The 14,710-nt window shown below is 42.3% G+C and overlaps 1 protein-coding gene across 1 annotated transcript in view; it reads left to right on the top strand.

Moving 5' to 3' along the window:
- ESRRG (estrogen related receptor gamma) overlaps positions 1–14,710 on the top strand; it is a 197,170-nt gene that overhangs the window by 119,274 nt on the left and 63,186 nt on the right. The window contains exon 3 of the mRNA XM_060178446.1: positions 449–610. Within this exon, the coding sequence (XP_060034429.1) occupies positions 449–610 (162 nt within the window). The remainder of the gene's footprint in view (positions 1–448; positions 611–14,710) is intronic.

Genomic DNA, 14,710 nt, shown 5'->3' with positions numbered 1-14,710 from the left:
CTGCAGGTGGGGACCAGGGGGTTTGAACCTGGGTCCTTACACACTGCAACAATGTGTGTGGTTAGCTAGGTGCACGACCACCTGCCCTCCCCCCCGCCCCAGGTCCCTCTTAAGAATGAAAGAAAGAACCCGGAAAAGCAGCTAATTTATCTGTTTGCTATTTTTTAAAAAATTCATTATAGTACAGATGCTTCATTCCAGCAAAGGCAAGGAGAGCACAGAAGGGTGTGCTCTGTCACTCACTGCAGAGGAGGCAGTCCCATTGCTGCAAGCTCGCCTGCCTCAGATTATTGTTAACTGTACCTGTATGGAGCCAGACGCGGTGGGGGTGGGGGGCTGGCCCTGGGGAAGCTGAGATACTGCTCTCCAAGCACCATCCTTTAGGGTTTCTGAAAGAGAGATGACGTTACTGCTGGTGATCTCGTAGTGTTCTGGTCTGACCCTGCAGATAACAAGATCGTCTCCCATTTGTTGGTGGCGGAACCAGAGAAGATCTATGCCATGCCGGATCCCACTGTCCCTGACAGTGACATCAAAGCCCTCACTACACTGTGCGACTTGGCCGACCGGGAGCTGGTGGTGATCATTGGATGGGCCAAGCATATCCCAGGTACGTGGCCCCAGAGGGAGGAGCATGTGGAGGGACAGAAAGATGGCAGTGATTTCTCTAGGTCTGTCTGTGCAGACAGAGCTAAGCAAAGCCTGTTCTCTTTTGGACTTTTTCTGATCCTTGTGGGATTCATTTATTTATGTATTATTATTATTATTATTATTTATTTATTTATAAAATGGAAACATTGACTAAACCATAGGATAAGAAGGGTACAACTCCACACAATTCCCACCACCAGAACTCCGTATCCCATCATCTCCCCTGATAGCTTCCCTTTTCTTTAATCCTCTGGGAGTATGGACCCAGGGTCATTGTGGGATGCAGAAGGTGGAATTTCTGGTTTCTGTAACTGTTTCCCTACTGAACATGGGTGTCCACTGGTCAATCCATACTCCCAGCCTGCCCCTCTCTTTCCCTAGTGGGGAAGGGCTGTGGGGAAGCCGAGCTCCAGGACACATTTGTGGGGTCATCTGCCCAGGGAAGTCTGGTTGGCATCATGCTAGCATCTGGAACCTGGTAGCTGAAAAGAGAGTTAACATACAAAGCCAAACAAATTGTTGACCAATCATGGACCTAAGGGCTGGAATAGTGAAGATGAAGTGTTGGGGAGGTGGGGGGCATCCTCCATTTTGTAGATACCTAGTAGGCATATTTTAGTTAAATCCCAAAGGGCTTGTGGCTATACTAGTCCCCCCTCCCCTTTTTTTTTCCCTGATCCTGAAATCTGATGTCAGTGGATCCAAGTTATTGTCTGGGGAGATGATGTCATGGCTAGAAAAGGACCAGAAAGCTGGATCAGGGAAGAGAGTAGCTCCCTAATATGGGAAAGGGGTATAAATATTGTTGACTATAAACCCCATCTATTAGATGTGATTTGGGGCCCATAATTTGCTTAGGATCCTGTGTGACCTCTGCATCCCTCTAGATCTGAGCTCTCATTCTGTGGTCATGAGTAGGAACATTCCAGGCTGTCCAATATTGACCCATCTTCCTCAGGTGTAGCATAGAGTATGTTTTCCATCCTCCCTTTGGAGGATGGAACATTCTCTACCATTGTTGATCCAAGTTGAGGTCCTATGGGGGCCCATAAAGGGGTCTATTATGTTGTTCCTGATAGAAATGACTGGTAACGATAGAGAAAGGGATTTATTCGAGGTCTAGGCCCATCATGTCTGTTTTGGAACCTCAGGACTCCCCAATTAGGACCCCAGCTGATGGGATGGCCTGATAGTGACTAAAGAGTCATCCTTAAAGTATGCCAGTCTCTTGCCCTTCTTCAGCTTTTGCTGTCCTTGCTCTGATAAGGTTAGCTTTGGAGTGAGTGAGAGAACTGTAATAGGAAGTAGGTGAGGAGGGTATCTAAGTCTAATTAGACACTATTTCATTATGAACTTGATACTGACTCACTACAGACTATTGTGTATTTTTGCTTCCAGGTATATATTTTGCCCTAATTTATGGGTACATGTGAACATATACTCTATCTTACGGGACCTGGTCTATATCTAGGTTTTGGGACTTTGTTAGGAAGTGAACCTCCTGGAATGGAATTAGAGAATACCATGAAAGGAAAGGTCTCACCCAAGTAATGAAGGTGAAGTGTTGACATTCCATGCCTGACCATCTCTGGACACAGTCTGAAGTATGCTGATGTGGTACTTGTTGCATTGATTAGGTTGGGATTAGCAGATGCAATATCATTTGGTATGAGTTGAGAGAAGCATGCAGGGAAGTGAGCCCCACCCCAGAGGTTCCAGGAAGGGGGTGGATATAGGCTCTATAGAGGAAGTGGGAGGTTCCTGCTGTCTTAGGGTTAAGAAGACAATACATAATTACTGCTATAATCATATTGATTGTCAATTGGGTTAACTTTGAAAAATCCCTTTGTTAGCATTTGTTGTATCATGCACACCATCATTGTATTTTATGTCCTTTGACATTATTTGTATATAGCTATGCCACCGGATGCTTCTGTTCTCCCTGGACTAAGCTTTTAAGAGAGTCAACAAATCAAAGACTTAGCCTATGTATTAAAAAGACTCAGTCTGTGCTTTAAAAAGGCTGAGACATTCAGTCAGTGTTTCTCCCTCTCATATTACTTAAATAGTGATTTATGACTGCAATAATAGGAGTGTCCATAAATACCATTCCCACCACCAAAAGATTGTGTCCCATCCCCTCCCCATCCCCCACCCTGCCCCATAGGTGTGGGGGTTTACTTCTGGAATTTCAGGTCTATTCCACTGGTCTGTGTGCCTATTTTTGTTCCAGTACCAGGATGTTTTGATGATGATGTCTTTATAATATAGTTTGAGATCTGGGCATGTGATGCCTCCATTTCTGTTTCTGGGTTTCCTTTCTTTCTTTCTTTCTTCCTTTCTTTCTTTCTTTCTTTCTTTCTTTCTTTCTTTCTTTCTTTCTTTCTTTCTTTCTTTTTACCAGAGCACTGCTCAGCTCTGGCTTGTGGTGGTACAGTGGATTGAACCTGGAACTTTGGAGCCTCAGGCATGAGAGTCTGTTTGCATAACCATTATGCTATCTACCCCTGCTCCATTTCTGTTTCTTTTCCTCAAGATAGTTTTGGCAATTCTAGGTGTTTTCTGGTTCCAGATAAATGAATGTAGTTTTTGTTCTATTCTCTTAAAGAAGCTTGGTGGAACTTTGATGGGTATTGTGTTAAATTTGTATATGGCCTTGGGGAGAATATTCATTTTGATGATATTTATTCTTCCAATCCATGAGCATGGGATGTCTTTCCATTTCTTGGTATTAGTTTCTATTTTCTTGAATAGTGACTCATAGTTTTCAGCATACAAGTCTTTCACTTCTTTGGTCAACTTTTTTCCTAGGTATTTTATTGTTTTTGCTGCAACAGTAAATGGAAGTGATTTCTGGATGTCTTCTTCTTCAGATTTAGTGTTTGCATTAAGAAATGCCACTGATTTTTGTACATTGATTTTGTAGCCTGACACCTTGCTATATTGACTAATAACTTCCAGTAGTTTTCTGCTGGATTCTTTAGGTTTTTCTATGTATACTGTTTTATCATCTACCAGTAGTGAGAGCTTGACTTCTTCCCTTCCAATCTGTATTCCTTTGATTTCTTTCTCCTGCCTGATTGCTATGGCAAGAACTTCTGATACTAGATTGAAGAGTAATAGTGATAGTGAACAACCCTGTCTAGTCCCCGATCTGAGGGGGAATGCTTGCAGCTTCTGTCCATTGAGTATGATGTTGGCTGTAGGTTTTCTATATATAGACTCCACTATCTTGAGGAATTTCCCATCTATTCCCTTTTTTTGTAGTGTTTTGAGCATGAATGGTTGTTGGATTTTGTCTAAGGCTTTCTCTGCATCTATTGAGATAATCATGTGGTGTTTGGTTTTGCTTTTATTGATGTGCTGAATGACAGTGATTGACTTATGTATGTTGAACCAGCCTTGTATTCCTGGGATAAATCCCACATGGTTGTGATGAACAATCTTTTTGATATACTGCTGTATCCAGTTGGCCAGGATCTTGTTTGATATTTTCACATCTATGTTCATCAGAGATATTGACCTGTAGTTTTCCCTTTTTGTTGTGTCCCTATCTGCTTTTAGTATCAGGGTGATGTTGGTTTCATAGAAGGTGGAAGAGAGTGTTTTCCCCTGTATGTGACTGTTTGTTTTTCTCTTGCAGCCTTTAGGATCCTTTCTTTATCCTTACTTCTTTTCATTGTAACTATGATGTGTCTTGGTGTCTTCGGGTCTGGGTTGATTCTGTTTGGGACTCTCTGGGCCTCTTGAATCTTAATGTCCTTTCTGTTATTTAGGTCTGGGAAGTTTTCTTCTATAAATTTCTCTAGAATGTTTACTTCCCTTCCTCTCTTTCTTCCTCTGGCAGGCCAATTACATGAATGTTACTTCTTTTGAGATCATCCCATATGTCTCTGTTGTTGTTTTCAGTGTCTCTCAATCTCTTCTTGAGCTCTTTTACCACTTTCCTAATTTTCTCTAGCTCATCCTCTGTCTGACTAATTCTGTTTTCTGCTTCTGTTAGCCTGCTTTCCCTTCCCTCAGCTTCTTTCTTCAGTTCAGGTATAGTATCAGCTTGTTCTGCTAATTGACCTTCTAGTTCAGCTATTTCAGCTTTCAGTTCTCTAATTACCTCGAGGGAGCTTGTGTTTTCCTTGAGGGTCTCCTCTGTTGTTTCCCTAATTCTGATATCCCTTTCCTCCATAGTTGTCTTCATTTCTGTAATTATTAAGTGTACTATTGCTTGCATGCTTTTCTTATCTATGGTTATTTCTGACTGATTTGGAGTTTCTTCTGGGCCCCTGTCTTGATTCATCATGGTAGCAGTTTTATTTGCTCTTGATTGAACCATTTCTTTATTGATATATTTTTTATTTTTCTGTTATGTCTTTCTTCAGGTGTGTTTTGAGTAGAAGCCATGCTATACTAAATACCTTTATAACAAATGCATTCACCATCCTCAGAAATGACAACAATAGTAACTGAAGCAAGGATTGATGCAGTTTAACCAATACCAGTTAGCCAAACAACACCTCCAGTCCAAGAAAAAATAGCAACCAAAGCCAAAAGAAAAATAAAGAGAAAGGAAAAAAAGGGAAAACAAGAACAGACAAGTGTGCAAATCTACTGTCCACTGAAAATTCTAGGGGTAGAGAAGAGAGACACAGAGAGAGAGTCCACTCTGAGATTTCTTCCCCCAAATAATTCACAAACAAGTATCAGTGAATTCAGAAAGCAGAAGAAGGAGGAAGAAAGAAAAGAAAACAAGAACAAGAAAATGAGAAAAAAAAAAAAAGCAGAGAAAGGAAAGAAGTGTGCTCTAGGAAGTGCCACCACCCTGCCCCTCATCATACTTAACACAGAAAGAACTTTGCTGACCCCCAAAGTCCTGTTTCAGTTGGTCCCACTTGAACTCTTGCTATTTATTTGTTCCATTGTGAAAAGTACTAGATTTAACTTAAGATGAAGAGAATATGACTTAAAACACATGCTTAGCTCTCATTCATATGCAAAGCACTCTCCCAGGGATATACCTTTGCCTGCCTTTTCTGTTCCCTTTAGGAAAAGATACAAGTAATCCTTTCACTTAAGCGATTTTGTTTTGTTTTGTCAGCAGGCATCCAGTGTGTCTTTGTTTCTTAGGATTCTCTCACTTGGTCATTTGTGGTGACCTTTTATCAAACTGGGTTGCAAGTCATAGTCACCAGCTTTGCTTTGTTTTCAGGGTAAAGGGTACATGGAACTGAAACATAGGTTGCTACAACACATTCCAAATCGTGACAGCCATTAATTCCTTACATATGAGCTCCTTAGTCATATTTTTAGAATGTCCTTTCTCTTATGTTCTTGACTCCTGTCATGCCAGCAGCTACCAAGCACGAGTGTTGAGAATTGGAGTTGACCTGCCTGAATTACTTTCTACCCCATTGTCTCACTGTTGGTCTCCAAACAGTTTAGAAGCAAGTTTTGGGGGTGATGAGTAAGGTTTTTCTGGTGCAGTTAACTCCTTCTGTCTCCTTAAACTAGTTTGTCTTTATGCTTTGAATGCTACAGTAATTTCTTTAATCAAATTGATGGAAGTCCCTTTCCCAGCCCACACTGAAACCAATTTATCGGTCATGATACGCCAGCTCTGCTGCTAACAGTCGTAACGAACTGTCAGGCGCTATCGCAGTGGAGCTAATTTGAAGTCATTAGGTGTGCAGTGTTCAGGCGACAATTTGTTACACTGGTTAGGGACACAGCTGACATTTCTGAATGGCTTTGTTCGGTGCAGTTCTCCATGAGGGCAAGCAAATTGTAAACTAATTTAAACATCACTCTGCATTAAACCTGCTACTTTGTCTTACACTGTTTGCTAATAAAGCACTCCAAATTAAGTCCAGACTAGTCAACTAGGTGAGCCAGACACTCCTCTTCTGGAGAGACCTGAGTTACCACAGCTGGAGGAAGGATGGGGAGTTGGGTTGCTGGGGTGGTGGGTGTTGCCTCTGGATTGTAATCACACTGGTATGACTTTTGTTTATCTGTCTCAGTAGGGGAGACAGCAGAATGGCTCTGCAAACAGACTCATGCTTGAGGGTCCCAGGTCCCAGGTTCAATCCCCCATTTGTCTTATTGTCTAATGATTTATTTGTTACACACACACACACACACACACACACACACACACACACACCCACCAGGGCACTGCTCAGCTCTGACTTACTATGGGTATGGAGCCTGGGATTTCTGGGCCTCAGCCATGTGGAAGTCCTACTTTCTTTCTTTCTAAATTTTATTTATAAAAAGGAAACAGTGACAAAGCCTATAGGATACAACTCCACACAATTCCCACCACCAGAACTCCATATCCCCTCCACTCCCCTAATAGCTTTCCTATTCTTTATCCCTCTGGGAATATGGACCCAAGGTCATTGTGGGATGCAGAAGGTGGAAGGTCTGGCTTCAAGGTGGAAGGTCTGGCTTCTGTAATTGCTTCCCTGCTGAACATGGACATTGGCAGGTAGATCCATACTCCCAGTCTGTCTCTCTCTTTCCCTAGTGGGGCAGGGCTCTGGAGAGGCAGGACTCCAGGACACATTGGTGGGGTCGTATGCCCAGGGGAATCAGGTTGACATCATGTTAGCATCTGGAACCTGGTGGCTGAAATATGTAAAGCCGAACAAATTATTGACTAATCATAAACCTAAAGGTTGGAATATTGAAGATGAAGATTTGGGGGGGGGTCTCTGTTTTGTAGATAGTTAGTAGTCCTATTTTAGTTATACTCCAAGGGTCTATACTAGTTTTTTCCTGATCCTGGCCTCTGATATGCAGGTGGACTCAAGTTATTGTCTCTAACCCACTGGGGCCCTTTCACTAGTCTACACAGAACACTTTTAGGTGAACTAAAAGATATTCCAAAAGCTAGTAAGGCTTTGGGGAATTGTGGTAGGAGATGCCAGGAGTGGCCCAAACTTGGTGTGAATACATTTCTGGAGGAAAAATGCTTTGAGGCCTGGCAAAAGGTCTCATCTGGATAAGCCCAGCCCCTCTCACACTGAAGGAAGCTCCAGTGCTGTGGTGTGTGTGTCTCTCGCTCCCTGTTTCTCTGTCTCTAAAGAAAGTGTGAAGAGTCTGGGAGTGCTTGAAGACCCACGAGTATATACACAATGCACACAGTGTCACGTATAGTCATGTAGTAGTGTTTCATTGTGTTAATCTACCTGTACATGTGAAAGTGCATTGGCACATATGTACACATGTGCACTGCCAAAATTTGTTTTATTTCTTTTTAAATTTGTTGTTAGTGATTTACAAGACAATAAGATAATAGGGGGATGGGGCTGGGCAGCATTACAACCAACTGAGCATACATGTTACCATGTGCAAGGACCTGGGTTCAAGTACCGGTTCCCCACCTACAGAGAGGGAAGCTTCATGAGTGGTGGAACCATGCTGCTGGTGTCTCTCTTTCTCTCCCTCTCTATCCCATCCTTCACTTTCCATTTCTCTCTGTCCTAGTTAAAAAAAAATGAAGAAGAAGAAGAGAAAAGAAAGAAAGAAAGAGAAAAGAAAGAAAGAAAGAAAGAAAGAAAGAAAGAAAGAAAGAAAGAAAAAAGAAAGGAAAGAAAAAAATTTTAAAAGGAGGGGGGGAATGACCATCAAGGAACACTGGTCCCAAAGTCTTAGAGATGGGTCACTGCTCTCTTTAACTTCCAATATTCTGAGCCCTGGAGTTAGCATACCTGGTAGAGTGTACACCCAGCGTGAGACCCAGAGTTTGATTTCTGTTTTCATTTGAGACTACACCCTGGGTGAATTCCATGGATGGTGGAGCAGTGCTCTTGTGTCTTTCTTCTCTTCTGCCTCCCCCACCCTGTCTGTCTCTCTCGCTCTCTGTCTGTCCCCCCCCCCACACACACACACAGACACACCTCTGCTTGCTTAAGAAATGAAAAATAGAAAATTGATTTGGGGAGACCACTCATTAGTATTTCCCATGTACAAGTCCCTGGGTTTTTCCCCCGCTCTACATCATTATTCTAACTCAGCATTTCTCAGGCCTTGCATGATTGATGGTGAGAGCCAGATAATCCTTTGATGGAAGTAGATAGGGGAAGGCTGTCCTGTTAGCTATAGGATGGTGACATGCATCCTTGCCTCGCCCACCAGAGCCTCTGTATTGTGACAACTAGAATGACTTCAGACATTGACAAATGTCCTCAGGGGAGCAAACCTCCGAGCTGCCTCTCTCCCCAGTTGAGAGCCATCATTCTTATCCAGCAATTTGGTATTTTTTATCCTTAATTTAAAGGCAGCGGGACCAGAGGCTGAGGAGCAAAGTTGTTGGCAGGAGCTCACACGTGTAGCCAGCGCTTCCCAAGGATATATTCCGCAATGCTTCCTGGAGTGGGATCAGGATATTTTGGTCTCCCGGTTGATTGATTGCATTTGTAATAACTTTCTCAAACAAATGATGATGACAGCGTTATTAATATCAACAGTGTCACCATGATGCTTGACAACACACTTAACAAGCTCCCTTAGCCACACCAAGGCCCCTTCCCTCCCCACCCCGCCCCTTCAGGACGCTCCACAGAGAACCCTGTGTGCAGTTATACAAGCGGAAACATCCTTTTACAAAGGAGTTCACCATAGGAGAGGGGTTGTGGTGCCTTTGGGGGGAGATAGTAGCTTTAAATAACTGTGAGTAGCGGCATTTGCAGTGGTGGAAACAATTACTGGGTGATTATGTGTTCAGTCTTGAGCTGAGGCTTAGAAGCCAAGCCCCAGGACTGACTTGATTCTCTACTCAGCAAATACCAGCGGAGGTCACAGTGGAGCGAGGGTTCCGGCACTGCTTTTCCAGACACCCTGAGGGTTGTCAGTGATTTGTGAAGAGTAGCTTGGCTTTTCACAAAGGGATCAGCAAAACAGGAGAGAACAGAAACGCTCTTTGTTATTAGTATTTTTTTAATAGGCTCAACTGTAGTGTACCATCCATCCGGTAATAGGAGGTAGAAGGCGTCATGCTCTGAACCTGGAATTCTGGGGAGGCCAGGGTTTGGGGGAGTGGGCAGACAACAGTGTCCTCAAAGGTGGGATGAGGAAGAAGACAAAAGAGAAATCAAGATGAAGGTCATATTTCTGCCGGGAGGAGAGAAGGAAATCATGCCCTTATAGACTGGGGTCAGAACCAGAGTCAAAGCTCACTGGGAACTGAAGTCTCATCTGCCTTCCTTGTAACTGCAGGTCTCTTTGTTAACTGCAGGCTTGTGTTAAAACTAGCAAGGTGCTTGCCTCTGTTCTCTTGTCGCTGCTCTCAGTGTGCCTTGAGTGACCACACACGCACCCGCACGCACACACACACACACTTTGTAAAAATCAAGTTGAGCATCTAAGCTCAGTGACTTTGCTTTGCTGCAAAGTGTTTCCCCACACATTTCATTTTTATTTTTACTGCATCGAACAAGTGAAGCCCCACACAAAAAGAAAAAAAAAATCATACCAAGTGGGGTTTATTTTATTTTTTTTTATCAGCAAATAGAATTAGTTGACTCGCTTTAATAAATCTTATACATGGAAACGTGTGTTGTTGTGAGACATGACCGTACTTTATCTGTAGGAGAAAAAAATAAATAAATAAAAGATCACAAGAGCATTAGAAAATGCTTGACTTTAGTTGGAGGGGCAGAAGGGCACCAGAACAGATGATGGTACCCCTAATAGCCCTTCTTAAGAATGACAGGGCCCCTCCATTAGCATCCCTTCATATCCTTGGAAATTGCTCAGGCCTGGCTTTTCTGCTTCCTATCTGCCTCTTTTTTTTTTTTTTTTTTTTTTTTATTTCTCTTTCAATTCCGTCCTCGCTCGGATAAGCGCACACTTATACAGTATGATTGAGCTGTAAAATGGAACACTGTCGCCTCTAATCTCTTTTATGTAGATACGGAGGGACTGCACACTTCACCTCATTGTCTTCTCATTGTTGGCCTTTTTTTGAGAATGGGCTGCCCAGGAATGGAGGCTCCCTGCAATATGAGAGCTAGGTTTCACAGGCTGCGATAAGACAATTATCAGACCAGCCGTCAGGGCAGTCGGATCTATTAGTGTTCTTTGTAGTGGATTCAAATATTATTATGTTCTGTGACTTGCTTAGCAGGAAGCTGATTGGACCAAGACAGAAAGTGCTTTTTAAAAAAAAAAAAAAAAAAGCGCCTCACCTGCCCTCATTAGCTAACCTGTGTGGGTACCTTAATTTCTAGATTTCTCCAGATAGTTGACTTGAAATGCATAGAGAGAAAAATCCCTTTGTCAAGTATGGGAAGTTTTTCACAGGCTCATTTTTTGTTTTAATTAATTAATTAATTAATTTTTGTATCTGGGGTTATTACTGGGGCTCGGTGCCTGTACTACACTACGAATCCACTGCTCCTGGAGGCCATTTTTTTCCTCATTTTTGTTGCCCTTGTTGTTATTGTTATTGTGTTTGCTGTTGTTGTTGGATAAGACAGAGAGAAATTGAGAGGGCAAGGGAAAACAGAGGGGGAGAGAAAGACGGACACCTGCAGACCTGCTTCACTGCCTGTGAAGCGACCCTCCTGCTTAGGTGGAAGTCCGGGGGCTCGAACTAGGATCCTTACGCCGGTCCTTGCGCTTCATGCCATGTGCACTTAACCCGCTGCACTACTACCCGGCCTCCAGGCTCATTTATTTTTAATAAGACACATTAAACATCAGGCATTTTTGTCTGCCCAAATGTAGGGTCTCTTTGTCTCATTATTATTTTTTTTTTGAAGCTCTCTATGGAAGGATTTTAATCAGGAGAAATGAGACCTCCAGTTTTTCTTCATACCAAGTGCAGACAGGAAATATTAAGCTCATAAAGAAAACACACAAATGGAATAATGCAGTGAAAAGTCATAACTACAGCTTTTCATGTCTGAAGCTGAAACCAAAGGTATTGGTGTCACCATTTCGTGTGTTATTTTATAAGGAATCAGTTTTTAAAGCAACATTCAGTTAGGAGCTGTTAGGAGAAGGTTTTAAAAATTGTGCGTTGAGTTGGTTTGTTGTTATTTTATTATTAGTATTATTCCCCCCACCCCAGAGCATTGCTCAGCTATGGCTTATGGTGGTGTGGAGGAATTGAACCCAGGACTTAGGAGTGTCAGGAATGACAGTCTCTTTGCATAGCCATTATGTTCTCCCTTCCACCTTGAGTTGTCTTTTTTACAGTTTTCTCAAAGCACTTAAAAAAAAAAAGACATCTGTGAGCAAGCAAGACGTCTCACCTGGGTAGGGTGTGGAACTCTGTTGGCTCTGTTCAGTCTTTCTCTCTCTCCCCATCTTTCAGTCTCTTTCTATCTGAAAAAGTCAGCCGAGGGTGATAGAGTCTCTGATGACAAAGGCAGAAACTAAGGGATGAATCCCCAGCAGAATGACAGACATCTGCATATGGGTACAAGATGTGGGTAACGGTTTCTGTAGTAGGGCTGTATGTCAGCAGTAAGCCCAAGAATATTTAGACTATTGATGCTATTAATCTTATCGAGGCATAACTTTGTTATCCTAATGTCTGGTGTATAAACCAATCTTGTGAATACATATTAGTTTGTTGGAAAAGTCATGACACATTTTTCTATGCAAGAATGTGTGGTGACTTTTCAGACATCCCCAGTGTGTGTGTGTGTGTGTGTGTGTGTATGTGTGTGTGTGTGTGTGTGTGTGTAACCACTTATTAGTAAAAGAGAGGAGGATACAGAGAGAGAAAGTCAAAGCATCCTTTCTGCACATGTAGTAGTAGGAATGGAACTCAGGACCCTGTGCCAGGGACTCCAATATCTCACCCCTGTGCAGTTACTTTGTAAGTGGTGTTCCCACCCAACTGCAATTAAGGTGAATTCATTTATGTACTTACTTACTTTAGGACTTAATGCTTACACAGCACTGGAGACTGAAGGTCTCGAAATACAGGATATACCAAGCTAACCACTCCCTCCCCCTGGCCTGGCTCTTTTCATTTTATGTATTTAAAGGTGAGAAAGAAAAGAGAGGGGAGAGACACCACAGTGCAGCTCACCGTCCGCGGAATGCCCATGGTGCTCTTGCTCATGGTGTCCCCATGTGGTCCTGGGGATCAAACCCAGAGCCTTGCACATGGTCAGGCGTGTGCTGTACCCACTGAGGTAACTTCCAGTCCCACCTTCCATTTCCTAAAATAGCTACAAGTTATCAGCACCTTTGTGGGACACAGTGCTAATACATATAAAAGCACACAAAAAATGTGCTGGACATAATTGCTCTAATACTATGGCTCTCTTTGCAACACAAATTATAATTCCATGTGCATATGTAAGTGATTACAGTTTGATGAGCAAGAAATGCCATGGTTGGCTAAGGACAAGATTTATCGTATGTAAATACCACTTAGTACTCTAGTTTGGATCAGTATACTGGCATCTGATAAGTGTTTGATTGATTGGGTGATTAAAATACTGTAGTACAAAATTTTTAATTGCCCCAAAGCCCTGTCCTTTACCTCTTCCCATAGCTAAGTGTCTATGTGGTTGTAACTTCTATGTTGCTATGAGTGAATTAATGTAATTATAGTCTCTTTTCTCAGGAAAAAAAAAAGTTTCTCTGTTTATATAACTTAATGAATTCAGATCTAGATGAGTCTTTCTGTTAAATGGAGAACATGTAAATGAAGAGCCAGAGTCCTAAAATGTAATAATCTAATATCAATAGTATGCACATTCAGATAACACATATTTGGAAGTTATATTCTTTTTTAATTTTTGTTATCATTATTTATTTGATAGAGACAGCCAGAAATTGAGAGGGAAGGGGGAATACAGGTAGGGAGAGGGACAGAGAGACACCTGCAGCCCTGCTACACCGCCTGTGAAGCTTTCCCCCTGCAGGTGGGGACTGGGGTTCGAACCGAGGTCCTTGTGCACTGTGACATGTGTGCCACCACCCAGCCCCAGAAGTTATAGTCTTTAAAGCTCGTAGTGGTGTAAATGTGCACCTTAGTACAAGTTGATAAGGGCACAATGATTCTGATAGTAAAAACAGAAAACCAGAATTTGAATTGAGTGATTTTTAAGGTACATAATGTCTCTGTTTCTTTAGTTTCAGTGTGTAAGTGAAGTAAGGGAAATGGATATGAAAATTATACGTGTATATTTAATTTACAGATAGTAATGTGTTCTAAATAGAACGTATTCAGGCTTCCCTTTAATTTCGAAGAATCTGCAAATAAATTGACATTTCATTACAATTAAAACCAAGTGATTCAGAAAGTTGCCACTCATAAAAATCATTTAAAAAACACTAGGGAAAGAATAGAAACAAGGTGGAGGTATAGAGAGATCTGCCTATGTCCATGTCCAGTGGAGAAGCAGTTACGGAAGCCAGAACTCCCCCCACCCTCTGCGCCTCACAAACAATTTTGGTTTCTACCTGTGTGTGTGTGTGTGTGTGTGTGTGTGGTGGGGGGGCTTGTGAGTGATGAAGCAGGTCTGCTGGTGTCTCTCTATCTTTTTCCCTCTCTATCTCCCCTACGCTCTCCATTTCTGGCTGTCTCTGATAGCTAGCTAGCTAGCTAAATAAATATTTAAATAAATAAATATTTAAATAAATAAATATTTATCTAGCTAGCTAGCTAGATAAATAAATAAAAATTTGGTCCAAACTCTCAGAGGAGTAAATATTAGGGGAAGAAGACTAGAGGGCTCTGGAATCCAGGACTTAGAGGAGTAAAAACAAAACAAAACAAAACAAAATAAGGGGCCAGGTGGTGGCGCACCTGGTTGAGCGCACATGTTACAATGCGCAAGGACCCAGGTTCAAGCCCCCAGTCCCCACCTGCAGGGGGAAAGCTTCACAAATGGTGAAGCAGGGCTGTAGGTGTCTCTCTGTCTCTCACTCTCTCTATCCCTCCCTTCCCTCTCGATTTCTGTCTCTATCCAGTAAATAAATAAAGATAAAAAAAGAACATTCAGAAGTAGTATGTGTGACTTAGAAAGTCAGGACCATAGGAAAAAATGGACAAATATATACACACACACGCACACGCACACGCATACAC

This window comes from Erinaceus europaeus, chromosome 19, assembly GCF_950295315.1.
Source record: "Erinaceus europaeus chromosome 19, mEriEur2.1, whole genome shotgun sequence".
NCBI lineage: Eukaryota > Metazoa > Chordata > Mammalia > Eulipotyphla > Erinaceidae > Erinaceus > Erinaceus europaeus.
The sequence above is the reverse complement of the archived record's forward strand: the minus strand, read 5'-3'. Positions and strand labels throughout refer to the sequence as shown.